This window comes from Chelonoidis abingdonii, chromosome 4 (assembly GCF_003597395.2).
Source record: "Chelonoidis abingdonii isolate Lonesome George chromosome 4, CheloAbing_2.0, whole genome shotgun sequence".
NCBI lineage: Eukaryota > Metazoa > Chordata > Testudines > Testudinidae > Chelonoidis > Chelonoidis abingdonii.
In genome coordinates this window covers 33,258,045-33,275,808 of record NC_133772.1, presented here as the reverse complement: position 1 = coordinate 33,275,808, position 17,764 = coordinate 33,258,045, and the positions used below count along the sequence as shown (strand labels likewise).

At 40.8% G+C, this 17,764-nt stretch overlaps 1 protein-coding gene across 1 annotated transcript; it reads right to left on the bottom strand.

The window, feature by feature from the left end:
- Positions 1–1,095: 1,095 nt before the first annotated feature.
- Positions 1,096–17,563, bottom strand: CIMAP1A (ciliary microtubule associated protein 1A). Its single transcript, XM_032799946.2, has 6 exons — positions 15,213–17,563; positions 13,265–13,465; positions 12,736–12,837; positions 8,190–8,311; positions 6,654–6,791; positions 1,096–1,272 (listed from the first exon to the last, which is right to left on the bottom strand). The coding sequence occupies exons 1-6, from the start codon at positions 15,319–15,321 to the stop codon at positions 1,183–1,185; spliced, it is 762 nt and encodes a 253-aa protein (XP_032655837.1). The 5' UTR covers positions 15,322–17,563; the 3' UTR covers positions 1,096–1,182.
- Between the last annotated feature and the right edge of the window lie 201 nt (positions 17,564–17,764).

Genomic DNA, 17,764 nt, shown 5'->3' with positions numbered 1-17,764 from the left:
GCACTGCTCACAGCGAGGGATGGTGCAGAGTTGCACTACTTCTGTGTGGAGCTTGGGGAGGAAGCGTCACAGAGATACAATTTCCCCCTATAATTCAGGAGGAGAATATCTACTTTTAAGCTCCACCACCTCCTCTTTAGGGCAGTATGCTTCTCTGAAATAGTTCCTGTGCTTCCTGAGTGTAGCGTGCAGTTATGGTTAGCCTGCATGTGAACCTTGCAAGCTGCTGCATGTTCACAGCCATCCAACGTACAGTAGCTGAGGGGGCAAGAACGGCACTTCTAGGTTAAGGGGATGTTGTTTCGCAATGTAGGCTTACTTTGTTTTAAAAAATTCTAATGAAACTTTTGTTCTTAAATTTAATGAAAAGGTTTTTTTAATTTAGGATTTTAACATTTTCTAGCAATTCTAAAATGGCAATATTTTGCTAAGGCATGAGAACCAGAAGTGGTTTTAATTCCCCCCCCCTTTCCCTCCCACCCCATTATCCAAGATTAGTGAAGAGGAGAATGTAAACTAGGAATGAGTGGTGAAAAGCCCATTCAAATTTTTAAAATTTTGTTTTAATAATCTAAAGATGTAACATATCTATGAACTTGTTTTAACCACCCAGTGTCCCTTTAAACTTTAGTCTGTAACTCCATCTAAAGGTAGATTGACATAAATATTGACTCCCTGATTTATTTTCTTTACATGCTGATACTGCAGTAGAACACAATCAAAGGGATAAATGACACATACAGTGAGGGTCATCACAGGACTAAACAAACAAAATAGCTCAGTAGTACAAAACTGACTGACTATGTATACAGTTGTGAATTCCCAGTTTCTGGAACACAGGATCCAGATGCTTCAATGCACTAATGCCAGGGTTCAGACTCTCAGCAGGTAGATACAGCAAGATCCACACGCCAGGGTAATACTGCTAGCTTCAACATGTCCTCTTCATTAAGGGGGGATATGGAAAATTCCTTCATAGCCAGAGGCAAGTTAAAATATTGCAAGTGATCATTTCCTGAATATTTGTCATCCTTTAGTGCTAAACTTGTAGAAACTTATTTGTTTGAAGATAGATGATCGTTAATTATAAGATAACTTGTATAAAAACTGGCAGCTTTAAAATATAAAGCAACATGATATAGAAAAATAAATATAATTTCTGTAAGGCAGCTTGCGTGAAGGTCAATAGACATCCACTATCAAAGGCATTGTATACTCAGAGTGTCGGATTCCGAAGGTAACAACTGGGGCGCAAGGCTTGGTCAACGTTATCTGGAGATGGAAAAGTAAATACAACAAATCAGGATATTCGCTATTAACTAGCATCAGGTTTGTTAGTTTCTACTTTCTGTGCTACATGCCCTCCCCAATCAAGTACTAGATCTGGACAGTCCAGGTCACCTATTGTCACACGCGTGCCCCTTTTACTAGTTTCCTATCTGTGAAAAGAAGTTTGTAGCTGAAAGTGCACAGACTGTCTGTCATGCAGCCAGATTAGAATGGTTGAAGAGCAATCGGCTTCTCTGAGCTCCGGGTTAAATGTTGCAAAAATTTCCTAATAAGATGAGGGGTGTGTGGTGGGGTTTGACCTTTCATGTTGGCAGCCTGAAAGTGCAGCTTCTTCCCTTAGATAAGTAGCCTTGTTGCTTCTGGATGCACCACACCCTGCATCAGTTTCTTTATGAAATGGAGTTCTCATAAATGATAAGTTTGTGAGGTTTACTTACCCAGATACACCTATAGATCCCACCTTGTCCACTTTATGCCTCCCTCCTTTTATTGTTGCTAGAATGCATTTAACTGTTCCCATTAAGTTGGTATTTTTATTCCAACACCCTCTAATCAGTTGTTTCTATAATAACTTTTGACATTACCACCATTTGGGTTAAAAGTTCCTGTGCTTTTTTCTTAGAACAGAGATGAGTATTTTAGGAATATTGGTATAAAATCTATTCAATATCTCTTATTTCAATGGTCCCTTTAAAAACGGTTTTGTTTTTTATTTAATACCCCTCCCCAACACACACACACACACGAGCATTAGGGATGAGCTGTGAAGTTGTAGTCTGTATCGGTACTTGCCCAAATTTCAAAATACTTCCAATCCTATATGCCAGCTTGAGCAGGCTTCTAACTGAAATATTTTTAATTATGTCCCCCTGTACATATAACGTGCATTACTGAAAGAAAGGGGTGTGTGTGTTATGATGATGCAGAACAGGGCAGAGTGACATAGTAATTGCCAAGTGTGTATTTCAGGTGAAACTTAAACTAGGGCTTTTCTCTGTGTGGTTATAAAAATTCCACTGGCACTTTATGAAACAATTTGCAATATCTTGGCCACATTTCCAACTTGGATAATTCTGCCTTCCTCCTTGCAGTTTCAATAGGGTACAATATCTCTGACTTCCTTTTCTAATTGTTACAATATTATATGCTGTAAAAATAGTTGCCACGTTTCATCATTAGGGGACAGCAGTGGCAGATTAAAATGATCCCCAAACTAGTTTGTAAATTTCTAAAGCTGCCACTTTAGGATTCTTCTGGCACTTCTATATATAAGCTAATGTGATTTATAATTGTAAAAAATCAATACAGGTGAAAGAAGCTGCACTAATTTTGATGCTGCTTTTCAAATGTTTGCGTAAATAAACCTGTGCATTTGTTTAAGTAAATAAAATCTATTTATTCATGTCTGAATATTAGTGACATCACAGCAGACTTTTCAGAAGCCTTCTCAATCCATCACTACCTTAGAATACTGAGTAGCTGTCCTCTCATTCATCTGCCACATACCAGTCATCCCCTGTTATGAGGACTTCCCACCATTCTTTCCAGGATAACTTTATCAAGATTATTTCTCTCTCTGTCCCTGATGTGACCAAAGGACATAAATTTACGCCTGTTGATTTCCAACAACATGGTCTGCTTCTCTCTAATAATGCTGCTAGTTTAAGCATTTGTTGCATTTTCCATCCAGGAAATGTACAGGAATCTTTGGCAGCATCTCATCTCAAAGGCTTCAGTTTTCATCTACTTTCCAACATTCATTACCAATAATTCACATCTATAGGTTGCTCTTGAGAAAATTAAGCTTTTCACCAATCAAGCCTTTCTATATAGCGGGAGGGATAGCTCAGTGGCTTGAGCATTGACCTGCTAAACCCAGGTTTATAAGTTCAATCCTTGAGATGGCCATTTAGGGACCTGGGGCAAAAAATCTGTCTGGGGGTGGGTCCTGCTTTGAGCAGGGGGTTGGACTAGATACCTCCTGAGGTCCCTTCCAACCCTGGTATTCTATGTCATGCTTTTTCTAAACTTTAGTGAGGGAGGCCGTGGCTGAGCAATCCATTCCTAATCATCTTCCACTTCCTTATAAACAGCCGCCTTGGTTAGATATGTATGATCCCAGGTAACTGAATTCATCTATTGCCTCTACAATTTGACTGTTAATCGTGATGTCCACTTTCATCCTGTTTTTGTTAATCGTGTCAACATACATGCACTTCATTTTTACAATATTCAGAGAGAGTCTATATTCCTCACTAACTTTTTACAGATTCCAGCATTCATTACATTCTACCACTGGTTGAGGCAACAGGTGTTGTCATTGGCATATCTAAGGTCAGTTAAGAGGGGGTCCACCAATGGAAATCCCAGCTCCTTCCACTTTATCAAAATCTTCCAGGGTTTGTTTCATTCTGCATACCTCTTGAAAAAGTTTGGGACAGAATACACCCTTGTCTTGTGCACAGCCCAGTGGAAAACCACTAGCTATTACCTGGAACAATGTGGTCTGTTGTTGAAGGTAGAGACTGGCAAATCTGCCATTATCCTACAAAGATGATCAAGTTGGACAGTATTGAATACTTTTGAGTAGTCCATGAAACACATGATCAATGGGTGGTTGTACGCCCTGCATTTTTCAATGATGTGACTGACCAACGTTCACAGTTTGATCACATGTGTCTTATTCCTCTCTGAAAACAACTTGTGGTGGTGGTGGTAGTTCTGCTTCTGTCATTTGCTTCATGCGATCCTGGATTATGTGGGGCAAAACTTTGGTCAATTGTGATATTAGGCTGAGGATACAATTGTTATTCTCTGTTATGTCTCGTTTCTTTGGTAATGGCAGAAAGACTCCCGTTCATCTAGTTGTCTGGCCAATTTCTAGTCGTTCATACATGACTGGAAATTTTCCACAAGATCAATACTGCAGGCACAAGTCACTTTAAACAGTTCTGCTGGTACTTTGCCTTCCCTTGGTGTTTTCCCTGGCTTCATTTTCTTAATAGTACATACCACTTCCTCTTGTGGGATTGATGGCTCTGGCTCTGTACTCTCCCTTCTGTTGCCCTATATTCTGAGTGGCTCTAACGAACCATAAAGATTGGCAAAGTAATCTCTCCTTCAGAGTTTGATATCCCTTTCAGTGAGGATTCTGCCAACATGATCTTTTGTTATGTTCAGTTGCAGGGAAAACTTTTTGGTAAGAAGTCTAACCTCTGTGAACAAATTTTTTGAATTATTACTCTCTTTGTGATTCGCAAGTTCCATGCATTTTGCCTTGCTGTATTCATTGCTGTCTCATCTAATCTGCCTTTGGATCTATTTAGTTCCTTGTACTTTCTCTTTCATTCTTAAGTCTCTAAGATATTTTCATTCTGGATTATTGTTCCACCTGCTCAAGCCATTTCTCAGTCATCTGTGATGCACTGCAACACTGACTTTTTAGAATGTGTAATTTGGCAGCTTTGAGCATGATAGTTTTCATGTTATTCCAAAGTTTATTCAGGTTGTTCTCTTTTACCTGTGAAAATCCCTCAAACCCATTTTGGACAGAAGTCATGTAGTTTTTGTTGATTCTGGACCAATCCAAATGTAGAGGACCTGCTGAACATCTTATCTTCAGTTTATGTTTGAGGCTAACGGTTGGTGGTCTCTCAAGTGCAGACTGGGAGTCAGTCTGTATCCATTGGATGCTCTATCTGCAACATTGCTGTATCATTACATAGACAATTTGGTTCTTTGACATACTTTCAGGTGACTTCTATGTGTTTAAATGTGTAGGGTGATGGGTGAAGATAGTGTTTGTAAAGACTAGATGATGAGAGCAACAGAATTCAACTAAATGCCTCCTTTCTCATTTTATAAACCAAAACCATTGTTTCAGTAAGCTTCATGACAGCTTACACTTCCAACTTCACCGTTCATAGAACACTTCCCTGGGCACTGCACCTTGGCATGGTGGGAAGGCTTGCATATTCCAATAAGCTTGGTAACTATGCCAGCAGGAGCTTTATCTCCAGACAGGGCCACTCAAGCTGGACAAGTAAAAGGTAGTCCAACTGGCTGGTGCTGAGTGCAGAGTGGCATTCAAGTAACTTGGCACATTTTGTGCCAGTGTTTTGGCTGGATGAGTGCCCTGGGGAGGGTAATGGAACCCTGATGGAGGAAGTGCCATCAGAAGGTGGAAAAGTTCAATCAAGTATTTAATCAACAGCAGCTAAAAACTAGAGGGGAATCAACAGGAAACCACTTTCTGTACTACATGCTGGAACAAAGACGAAACATTAATCTCCATGTGGTGCTGCATGGCAAGACCCCAAGGTTAGAAAGCACAACAAACTATACTGGGGGACGAGGTTCTGGCCATTAAGAGTACCAGTTGCAGCTATGATAGCGCTGTACCAAATCCTTCAGGATGAACCTGATGTTTGCACCAAGGAAGAGTGACTTTGAACCTTTGTAAATGATTGATCAGAGTAGACACATGGAATGCAAAGAGTGTGGGTGAAAGGAATCTCTCCATGTTGGCCAAAGAATTGGAAAGATATAAGAAATATGTGGAATCTCAGAGCTGTGATGGAATAGTTGTGGCTGTTTCATTACAGTGGATGGATATGCAGTGTACTACTCAGGATCTGAAAAAATGGGGTCGCAGTTATCCAAGAAGACCTCAAAGTGTGTGCTTGGATATAATTCAATCAGCAATAGAATCATTATGGTTTGCCTTTGAGTCCACGTATCAATCATACAAGTTTATGCTCCTACAACAACAGCTGACAGTGAAATGACTGAGTTCTATTTGATTAAACAATACATGTTTCTTTAATCCCAGGTGCACAAATATAATATTTTTTGTTTTTGTACATGTGCTTTTGTACATGTGCTCATGTAGGCTCAGATATCTGATGAATACATACTTAGACAGATGGAATGAAAGATCCTGCTGGAATTGATGTGCACAAGGATTTCTCAAAGAAACCTGTCCAGTTTCTTGACTCTCTGCAATTAATCTGTCTCAGTAATGCATTAATATTGTGGGATGTGGGTTTTTTTAAATTTAATTTTGACTTGTTCAAACATGGCCTCTTCGGGGCAGTAATGTAAAACATTAATTGTAGCTCTTCCATGCAGATTGATGTCCCTTCTTACCAGTACTCATCTTAACGCATTGATATATTGAAGGATCTTGTCCTTGCTATATGAATCTGGATTTTTATATGCTGAACTCTGCTAGAAAAAGTCTTTGTGATAGCTCTAAATCAAGACGTGTCAACTCAAGGAGTTTAAATACAAACCAGCCCTGTAGCCTGCAACTGTTTATCCTCTGACTCAAGTAAATTACCCTCTAGATCTCTCTGCCTTACCTTTCCGGGATAATAGTCTCCTGGTCCAGGATGTCTAACTGTTCCTGCAGGCTTAGTCCGGGAGCTCATGCTGTACTTGGGGGCTCTCTTTTTGTACACATCAACGTCTGTCTTTTTATATGCAGCTGGACCTGGGGTCTGTAAGAGAGTCAATAGAATCTTCCATTGAAAATGGCTACATTCAATAGTCCCAATTTCCTATGAGAGCTGCATAGGTTTATTGCAACAATTAATTAATTTTAAAAAATTTTTATTTTTTTTGCAGAAAGATTCCCTCTCAACAGTGTTGTGTCTTTTAAAAGTTTACATTAGATGTCTGAAGTCTTATTAGCCTGAGCCTCTTCACTTTTCACAGACTGCAAGGGGACAGTGGCTCAAACTGAAATGAAAGTGCCATTGTTCTGTCTCTGCAAGCATTAGGCACCTGTGCTCTTCACTGGTTTTTATATATGGCTTACAGTAAAAGATGTGTCTAAAAGCCCAGTGTTTTCAGTAGGCTTTAGATAATTAGCAAGAATCTGTAATTTTCATCTGATACAAAAATAATCATTTTGTAAATATGTAACATTCCATGGTATTCAGCTGCACAGTCTTATTTCACTTAGTATGATGTTATCATAGGCATGAAATCTGATGATTAGTTTGGTTGGTGGCACTAGGAATGTTGCTACAGCCTTCTACCTAGAGGGATCGTTATTTCCAGAAAATAAGCTTGAGCAAGATGTCAATTTTTTTCCTCACACCCCTCATTGTTAAACACAATCATTTAAAAAAAATCATGTTCCAGCTGTTACCTATTGTAAGAAAGCTGTGGTCCTTCAGATGCTGCTGTGTTTACCGTGGGGACTTGTTGACATTTTTAATGACTATTACTGGGTATTTTAGAAAGAATTTTTACACATACTTATTGTCTGGGGATATGGATCACTGTAGGTATTTCAGTAGGAAAAATTCTTTGGAGATGGCAGCGAACTTTGAGTTTGAAATGTTGCTACTGCATATGCACAATAAGGTGTCAAAATACTCAGTAATTATAACACTGGAGCAAAAGATTTTTCCTCTAGAACAAAAAATATATTGCAATATGTATGTCCTGATGTGAAATTTCATATCTGAACTTCTGTTACTTAACACATTTCTTGTCCTCATCCCAATTACAACTCCTTTTCCAGATGGAGTTCAGGGAACATGGTGCTTAGGCATAGCACAAGAACTAGGCCTACTCTGAAAACGATAGTAGTCATTGGAAAGATTCCCATTGATTTTGTTGGGTTTTGGATCAAGCCCTTAGACAGGTATTTGCTGCAGATACAGTTAGAGCCCTGACTTGCCAATGATGCAGTTACTAAGAACAGCCGTATTTTCTGCCAGTCTTCAGCTGCAGCACTTGTATCTGTTCATGCTGCAGAACACTTGTATCTCTTCAAGTACTAGGAAAGAACCCACCAATGCTTACAGGCCTTCAGTCTTGGAGGCAGTGACTGACCACTGGTTGTCAATGAGAGCAGCTAAAGAGGAAATGGAAAAGCAGCTTACCTTATGGAGATCCTCATCAAAGCGACCAAGCTTACTCTTCCATTTCATGGAATAACAAGGGCTAGCAGTTTTGTCTACTGTGTTGGGTCCCATCACCCGAGGAATAGTGTATGCGCCAGGACCTGTGGGGGGAAAACCATGATAGTTATGTACAGTGTGAATCCCCAGGGATTAAAGGGAGCATCATACTGGAGAGGGCTTTCAACAGAGGCTGGAGAGAAGGAGGGATATTTCTTTTTCACATTCCCTGGCCCTTTTTAGTCCTGGAATAAGAGTAGGCATCTGGAGTCTGAACTGCTGGTGCTCATGGGTGGTGAGGCTAGCATGCTGAATTAAACAAACAGAAAAGAATGGTTACTTACCTTACACTAACTGCAGTTCTTCAAGATGTGTCATCGTAATCAACTACATCTTGCTTTAATTTTCTCAGAGCTCTCAGTATCTTAGGAATTGGCAGAAAGGTATATGTTCATCCCAGTGTCAAGAAGTCTGGGCTTGAACCACCTCAGGAGCAAAATGCCTGATATTTTGTTGCTCTGGTCTGTAGCAAACACGTCTGTTGCTGGGAATTGCTACGTGTAAAAGATGTTCTGCAGAACTGAGTCTTTGATAGACCACTCCCGGTTGTTTGAGAACTACCTGCTAAGTCAATCTGCCACGATGTTTTGAGGGCCAGGAAGGTGCAGCACTACTGGTTGATTTGATCTGGAATGCACCCAACTCCACAGTGGAGACAGTCTTGCTCCCCCTGTCTGTTGACATAGTAGCTGTGGCGTTGTCTGTCAGCACTGGGATCATAGATTCCTAGAGTAGCAGCAGGTGTATTTTGCGTGAAAGCAGATAGCTCTGAGCTCTAGGATGTTTATGTGAAGATGAGTTTTCTGGGGGGATCATAGGCCCTTAGTCTGAGGGTGATTTAGACAAGTCCTCCATCCCCAAGTAAAGGTTTTTATTGCTAATCTCTTGGTAGGTAGAGGTGCAGAACAGAGTATCCCCTTGCATACCTGAATTGGGCCTTATCACCAGTTGAATGGGGAGAGGACTTTTTGTGGGAGCATGTAGTGTCTATTGAGTAGGTACTCTTTCATGGAGCACAAGTGAAGTCTGGAACTGAGTCATGTATCCTACCCCATGTGTCCAGTAGAACGCAGGCTGATATGAGTATAGGTACTAGGGAAGGTGGCACCAGGAACGATTTTTTCTATGAACATTAGGTCATATCCTGCTGTTCCTTACACATACTTCCTTAGAGTTTCTTTGTGGCTCCTGTGGAATTTCCAAAGCAGGAGAAGGAGAGTGCATAGGAGTTGAGTCCCTGTTATGCCCTGATGGGGATGAAGTAAAGGAGTACATTTCTTCCAAAGGAGGGACTGTACTGTCAGGAACATTCTGGCTCTGCTGTGCTCTCCTCAGCTGGATAGGGGGTGAGGTCGGTACTGGAGCTGTCTCCTTTACCTGTTGTACTGATGTGTCAGTAGCTGGTGAACCTCAGCCACTCAAGGAGAGGAGACTGGTACCGAGCCACAGATAAATCACTCAGTATTATATATGCCTTGAGTACCAACACACTAGGAACCAGTGCTGGGCACTAAGGAACATGGTTTCAAGGTTGTCTGTACAGAAGCACCGGTTGCTGAAGGATCATTACGAGAGATGCTGTCTGCAGGTTTAATGGCTAATATTGGTGCTCTTTTAACAGTCAATACAGGGGTGCCTAAAAATCAGAACCTGACTGAAATCAGAACTTTTTTGTGTGTTGCCAGTGGGCAACAAAACAAACCCGATGCTGCAGAGAAGCAGGTGGACACAGTGAGGGGTTCATTCTCGCTGCCACAGATGATAAGAAGGAAATGAGAGACTCTTGGACCTGGTTCACCACTTACGATTTATGCCCTGGGGCTAGGGGCACAAGGGACCTCAGGGTGCATGTGCAGCTCCAGCAAATACTGCTGGGCAAAATAATCTGAGATCGTACATATAGGGTGCATGTGCACCAAGAGTAGAATCCATGTGGATAATCACTCAAAGAACAATGGAATTAAAAAGCCTTCTGCTCCGTCCAAGGATACAGCTTGAAGTTTAGAACCCAGGCTGAGTTTGTAGGGCTGGCAGTTTGAAAAAAAAAATCACATCTTTTAATTGTGGGCTGATCTAATTTACACTGGAGTACCTAGGACGCTATAGTGGTTTTTGAGAGTAAAGCGGCACTTTTAAAGCTGCCCCTGATAACTATTCTGGCTTTAAGAGGATGTACTTCACATAACTTCTCTTTAAATTGTATAATGTTTATTATTTTTCAGTGTTATTTTATGCAATCATTATAAATTTTTCTATCATAAATCTCAGGTCCCATTTACACAACAATCCTAACTATGTTGGGGCAGCAAATGACAAACCTGCTGTGGCTTAATGGGGCTGTAATGCGGTTTGGTTTTTGCCTCTGAACAGGACTTATTTTTATCTTTTCAAGGTTGTAACATAGTTCACGTAACAGGATCACAATGTTTTGCCCTTGTACAGATCATTTTTCTGGTTTTGTCCATACCACCTCTCTCTTTTCATCCATCCTCTTGATCCCCCTTCTCCATCACATGAAACACAAACTACTTGTCTTCACTTTCAAGGCTGTTTGTGACTTTTCGCCATGCTACCCATCATCTCTTCTACGCTATTGAGATGTATAACGATGCCCACCTTTGTTCTGCCATTTATACCAGCTTTTATTGCTCACGTGTTACACTTTCAATCAAGCACTTTTGTGTTTCCTACCAGTCTGCCCATCATGCCTGAGGAGATCCCTGTAAATATCTGCCAAGCCATCTCTTTGTCCTTTTTCAAATCCATCCTTAAAACTCTCCTTTACTGTGATGTCCACACACAAAAATGTGATAACAGATGGGAAGCTGGTGTGCTGAGGTGATGACTATCAGGCCGGCTTATGTTGTTTCCTTCTGCTCCTCCTTCTGTTTGTGTCCACCTGTTGTCTTTCATCTTATACTTAGATTGTCAGCTTTTTGGGGAAGTGACAACCTTTTTTCTGTTTCTACAGCGCTCAACACAAGGGGGTCCTGTTCCAGGGCTGGGGCTCTAAGGTGCTAACCCAGTAATGTTTGGGTTCTGTCTATGCAAAGAAAACCAAAGTGTATTATACAAGGTTTGGGCACATCTATTTTGCAGTTAGCACACAAACGTTGTGATTTTAGACAGGGTGTTAGCTATCTGAGGGAACCAAAAGTAGTAGAGAAACAGTTGCATAGTGATGATATGTAGACATTGCCCTGAAAGTGGTACAACAGTAAGCATTACGTTTTGGATCTGTCTAAATGATTGATCCATGGCTACTATTTTTGATCAGCCTATATCTCTTCTGTCTCATCTCTGCACGTTTGATACTTTTCTTGCTGATGAAGTAAACCTAATCCATCTGTAGCGACCTGGGTTTTTCAGACATTTTTTCATTAAAAAACACAAACATTTTTCTAAAACTATACTCATATAATGGGACATTTTTTCAAGACATATGGAGTTTGTCATGTGAAAATGAACCTTCTTGACAGTTGTGCTGCTAATTATTTGCTGATATTTAAAGTGTAGGTAAAAGGAATTGCATATGCATTTCAAACAGACATAGGAAGATAAAATTAGGTCATATTTTGGCCTACTAATCTTGATGATAGTATGTCTCAAAGTCTGGGTGTAACACACTCTTCTAGTGAGTTTTTATACCTCTGTGCCAAAGGAGTTCTTCTCAATTTTGAGACATAAGCTGCCTGGCTGTGGTATCAATGTCTATTTACTCTGAGTGTTGTCACATGAGCACTGAGTATTTTTTCAGTATTTTTTTCCCTCCCCTGGAAATATTCCTGTTGGTTTCTGTCCCCCATTACCCCGTTGTTAACTGAGAGGAAGAATTTGGTTTCTTCAGCTTTCACCTCGTTTTACACTGAATCAGTTAAATTGTCTCTAAGAGCCCATCTCCACTACAAATACAAATGGGATACAGTGTTGTTATAACATGCATGTCCATTGACCCATTTAAGACATGATTTCTGTTTTAGTGTTGAGAGGGTTCAGTGGTTTGAGCATTGGCCTGCTAAACCAGGGTTGTAGTTCAATCCTTGAAGGGGCCATTTGGGGATTGATCCTGCTTTGAGCAGGGGGTTGGACTAGATGATCTCCTGAGGTCCCTTCCAACCCTAATAATCTATGATTAACCATGTACCGCAACTGAGCGAAAGCTTTGGATGTGAGCAAGTTTTAAGCCCAGTTACAGAACACAGTTAAGGTTCCATTTGCACTACAGATTGGAACTCTATTGTAACCAGTGTAGAGGACAACCATATTAAGCTCAGGACCATCTCTAGTTCATGGCTTTTAAGAGCCCCAAATTCAAACTACATATGCCATTACCAAAGCTTTCTTCCTTCATTATAATACTTTGCTGTGGAGTCAGGCTCAGGAATTTCAGTTTCTTTCTGGCTTTTAGGCCAAGTGGCAACTACAGGACTCCTAGATGGATTTCCTTTATTAGTTGTGGGATTTTTACCTGGAGTGCTGTCTACACTGAAGCTCCTAGTCCTGAATGACATGGAGTGCACAGGAGCAGATTCATAAACATGCTTTTTTGACTTCTCTGGTGAATAATCGCCTAGACAAGAGATGAGCAAAGCAACAACAGTGATCCTTTCATGCCAAACAGGTGGCTTGATCTGTAGGTTCAGTCTGTGCAAAATTGCAGTGTCCCAACCAACCACATCATGCTGCACTGCCATTTCCCTCTACATTCCAGCCCCATTGTCCTGCTTTGCCAGTTCGCCTCCATCCTGCTCTCAATCCCCTGCATTGCTGTTCCCCTCTTCCCAGCCCTGTTGCCCTGCACTGCCCTTCCTTGAATCTTGAGCCTACCATCTATGTTGTTGTTCCTCCCACATCCTGTCCTCAAATGCTGGAGCTGTTACTTTCCATTTGAAAACATTCATATCTCATTCTGGTGTGGTTTATATTCCCCTAACACAGGACATCCATAGGCAGATTATCCTCACCTTGAATAAACGGTTGAAAGAAATATTACTCACTTGGGCCAGGTGTGACCTCAGTTTTCACGTTGGGGCGCCCACACATGGTATAAGCTGGGGCAGTTTCCTTTCCCTTCCTGGTCATTGAGGGTTCCACATAGTAATGAGGACCTGGAGAACAGGCTTCACGGAGCGAGGGCCTTGCCCCCTTAAAAGTGTAGGCAGGGGCTTTCCTTTTGGTGGGGTTGTGCTTCAGGTAACCTAGGAAGAAGGGCTACATTTCATATGCATGTGTCAAGTTTTATTTTAATTCCCCTTTGGGTCCTGTTGCTAAAGCCTTTGGACTATGAGATTCATTTCTAAGATGCTGGCTTTACTGTTGGTTTGTAGGATGGACATATGGTCATTATTATTGCCCATTCATCTCAGTTTATGGGTACGTCAGAGGTTTCTCTCTTGTAACTAAGCCTAATCTGTCACCTTCTGAGCAGTTGTGTCACTGGACAAACAGGGTGAATCACTAACTAATGGCAAAACTAATTAAGTTCAGTGGGGCCGGGATTTCACCCAAGGATTGCAAAAGTGAGCTGTACTATCCTGTTCTTACGACAGTGACTAAGGCTTGTCTACCTCAGAAAACTTACCAAAATAGCTATTCAGGTAATAATTATTCCAATAATTCTTTCAGTATAAGCCCTCATGTGGATGCTCTGGAGCTTATACTGAAATAACTATCCCTGGAATAATTACTCTGGAATAGCTATTTTGGTACATTTCCCAGCACAGACATACCCTAAAGCCAAGAGAATTTTCCTTCAAACTCCCTTGTAATATAAGGGATTCTGAAAATTACTTCCAATTACACAGAAGAGTAACTCCTAAACAAAATTTGTTTGAAATACTAGTTTTAAATAATTTGGGATAAAACAAGACAACATGGTGACAATGGGATGCCTAGTACGACTGAAAACATTGACTTTTCCATGTGAAAACACTGGTGATTGGACTATGTCAAAGTTATTGTAAAGTAAATTCTGGAACTACAAAATACTTTGGTTATTTAACAACAAGCTGTTAAAATAACCACACAAAAAAAACAAAACACTCAAACTCAAATGTAAAGAACACTTTTTACTTAGCACTAATTTTAAACGTTGTTTTCCAGTGAATTCTAATGGGAATGCTACCTACCATATGTCCTGCTGCTGGGAAGTACAATACAGTTATTCAAATGGCGGCTTCCCAGTGAGAGTGACAACAACCTCCTAGTGACATTATTTCTAAAAATCTATATTGAAAATTCCTTCTGAATTTATATTTTTATTGATGTTAGATAAGTTAATTGATGCCTTAAAATGTGCATAATACAAATAATTTAAATGGTGATACAATTCCTTAGCTAAATATTGACAGTTTATTCCGAGGAAGACAAAAGGTATGCAGCAGCAGTAGTGAGAGGTGATGTAAGAGTCAAGCTGCCTCTTACAAATGTCTGACTGTCATTTGCATCACAGTCAGACATCTAACACCTTGCTCCAGTTTTCTGGGGAGCTACAGCCATAGGTGGTTGGCAGTGAGGTTAATCACAGCAGGGATATTCTTTATGAATTTCCAAACAACTCCTTTTTGTAATTTCTACTCCAAGGAAATGTGTTTCTAATTCAGCTTTGTGATGTCATGAAAATTTACCAGCCTACCGACAAAATCTACTCGCCACAGAGAGATTTAAAATAATGAGTGATGGTAAAGAAAACACTATTTGAAACGGTTCAGGATAAGTCTGTACTAAGCAGTCTCACCCTGTCTTATTTCCTAGGTTATAATGAAAATTAATACAGACATCCCATAGGAGGCTTTTATTAAATGTCACATCAGAGAAAGTGGAATTATTTGAATAAAATATCTGAGAGTTTGTACTAAATTAATTGTTTAAACTGATCTGGTTTTAGTGTGTTTAACTCATGTTATCATCTGTGTTTCTTGAAACTCTGTGTCTTTGTCCTTTTACCTGTTGTTCCCTGTATTGAGTACTTTGGTCCTGGGCTGGTAAAGTGGGCCATTATTGGGCCCCTTGGACGATGAGGCCTCCAGGTCCCCACCCAAGCACTGTCACCCATGGTGGGAGCTGGTTACAAAGCCTAAAGGGAGAGTAGAAAGGTTATTAACGGGATTCTCTTAAAGAAGCAAAATTCTATTTGAGAAATTTTCACTGAAATGCAAAAAAGAGTCTGGCCCTGTAATTGTACCACACCTGAAGCCTCATCCGCTGACTCCAGTCTCCATGTTAATGGAACTGAGAGACATGCTGTTTTATAGATTGCATTGTATCAGGAATAAAGGACGCCTGCTCATATAGTACATACCTAGTTTATCTGCTTCTTTAGGCCATTGATACTAACGCATTCAAACTTAGTGGTCTACTTGTTTTGCTAATCTGCATTTTCTTTTATACCCGTTACCCTGCTTATGGTATGGTGAGGAGCAGGGAGATATCAAGGTGTGGAGCATTCTCTCAGGACCCCTTTCATTGGTAGCACTGCACAATGGCTGGTGAAATATGCCCAATAGGCTAATATGGGGCAAGGGCGTGCATTCTTGTGAAGCATCAGGTTCTAGCCCTGATGAAGGCAAGATATTCAGCTAAATGCACTGGACCAACAGTCCGATCCAGCATGTCAGCTCCAATGTATAAGCAAACCAATTGAGACAATGGATATAGGACAGTGGGCAAGTATTGACGAAGTTACTAGCATATCAGTACTGTAACAGGGGTATCTTGGAAGCTCTTGGTATCTGGGTGTCTGCTGCTGCCAGTAGCATGGTGGTACGGAGGCACTAAAACAGATGTTGGAAGGGAAATTGTAGGTATTTTCCATCAGTGTGACTCATCGTGTTTACCAGAGGGAGAATCCCCTAGGGAATAGGAACAGGAAACCTGATGCCTGTGATAATAAGAATCTTTTGAATGCAGTAGACAGGGGAAATCCCTGAATCCAGAATAAGGAGTCCTCTGACATTTCAGAGGGTCTGGTTTTCTCCCCTATCAGAGAACTGTTATAAAACAGACCCTGGTTTTATTTGGTCACTGCTAGTGACCTTCACATCCTGTATCCACAGCAATTGTAGAATCCTCACTCACAATGTCTTTGCCACTAAGATTTTCTTGTCAGAGTTTGAACTTAATAAAAATCTCAGGTCTCCTGCAGGTTGTTCATTAGCCAGTATCTCAGCAGAGCCCAGAATCCCCCAGGCTGCAGTTCTGTTCTAGATGGATAGGCCTATCTCTAAACTTGTACACATACTAGGGGTGAAATCCTGTCCTTAGTGAAGTCAATGGGACATTTGCCATTGTCTTCAGTGGGGCCAGGATTTCACTCCCATTCACTAGTATGTGCACTTAGCCCTCTGCCTCCATTCCTTTAGCTATATATCTCCCTATCTCACATGGTGTAATGGGACTTTTTAGATTACACTGCTCTCTACTGTACAACACTTTGAATAACTGGGCTGTCAGGCCCTCAGGTAAGCTACCTCATTATCCCTGTTCAAATTACTCTATATTTCTCTCCTTTGCCTTGATGCTTACAAAAAATTGACAGCAGTTAGCCCACCAGTGTGCTGAGACCACTGCCTATTCATGCTGACCAATATTATCACACAGTTTCCTTGTACTCTTCTCTGCCTGTCTGTATCTGTTGCCTCTTGTCTTTCTGTTCTCTGTCTGTACAGCTTCTCGCATATTGAGGTCCTGGGCTCCTAAGCGCTATGGTAAGAAGGAATTGCTAGAAAACAGTTCACTCTACCTCTTTTTTCTGCAGAGTCATTATTGCACCTGCTGGTATCTCACTCATCGGACATCGTGTGCTCACCTGAGCTTCACCTGTACTTGCTGCTTTGGTGCTTTAAGCATCAGCTGTGTGGCTCTTTTTTCTCTGTATCAGCAGCAAAACTTGCTGTGCTTTGAGTAGTGAACCACCCCGTCTACTGCTGTTCCTTTTTAAATATGTTATGACTCAGGAGACTTATTTTAAAACAGTTCCTGGTCTGGACCGACACAGGTGCCTGAAACCCAAAAGATAAGAGGCCTTCAGCAAGCTGGATACAAGAATGAAAAACGAAGAAATAACATTAGCATAACAATGTACTTGCAGATTTAAAATAAGGAATTAACCAAACAGGCCTGGAGGTTCAGCTGTTCTCTGTAAGAACTGCAATTTTCCTCTTCTGTATAGGTCCAAGAGGGTTAAATATGCCTCATATACATTACGTGTTATGTATTACACACTTTAAAATGTGGTTACAGAGAGAATAGTGACAATATAAAAATGACACTCTTTGCTAACTGTCCATGTTTGATTTTTATCTCCTAGTATGTTGGGATATGCAAATTTTAACTACAGCTGGCATCTCAGAGCCAGTATAGTTACAGAGAAGGGAGCTGAATGTTATCCTGCCTCTCCAACTCAGCTAAGTTCCTACTGCAGAATCTTTTGTTACTGGCAATGATGTACAGGAAGAGGCAGATCCTAGGTTCAGTTTGCAGCATTGGATGTTAGAAAA

Coding starts and splice junctions, on each gene's coding strand:
- CIMAP1A (XM_032799946.2), bottom strand. CDS start 15,321: ATGGGTGACAGTGCTTGGGTGGGGACCTGGAGGCCTCATCGTCCAAGG. Junction 13,466..15,212: donor CTCAATACAGGGAACAACAG/GTAAAAGGACAA, acceptor CCTTCTTCCTAG/GTTACCTGAAGCACAACCCC. Junction 12,838..13,264: donor TGAGGTCACACCTGGCCCAA/GTGAGTAATATT, acceptor TCTCTTGTCTAG/GCGATTATTCACCAGAGAAG.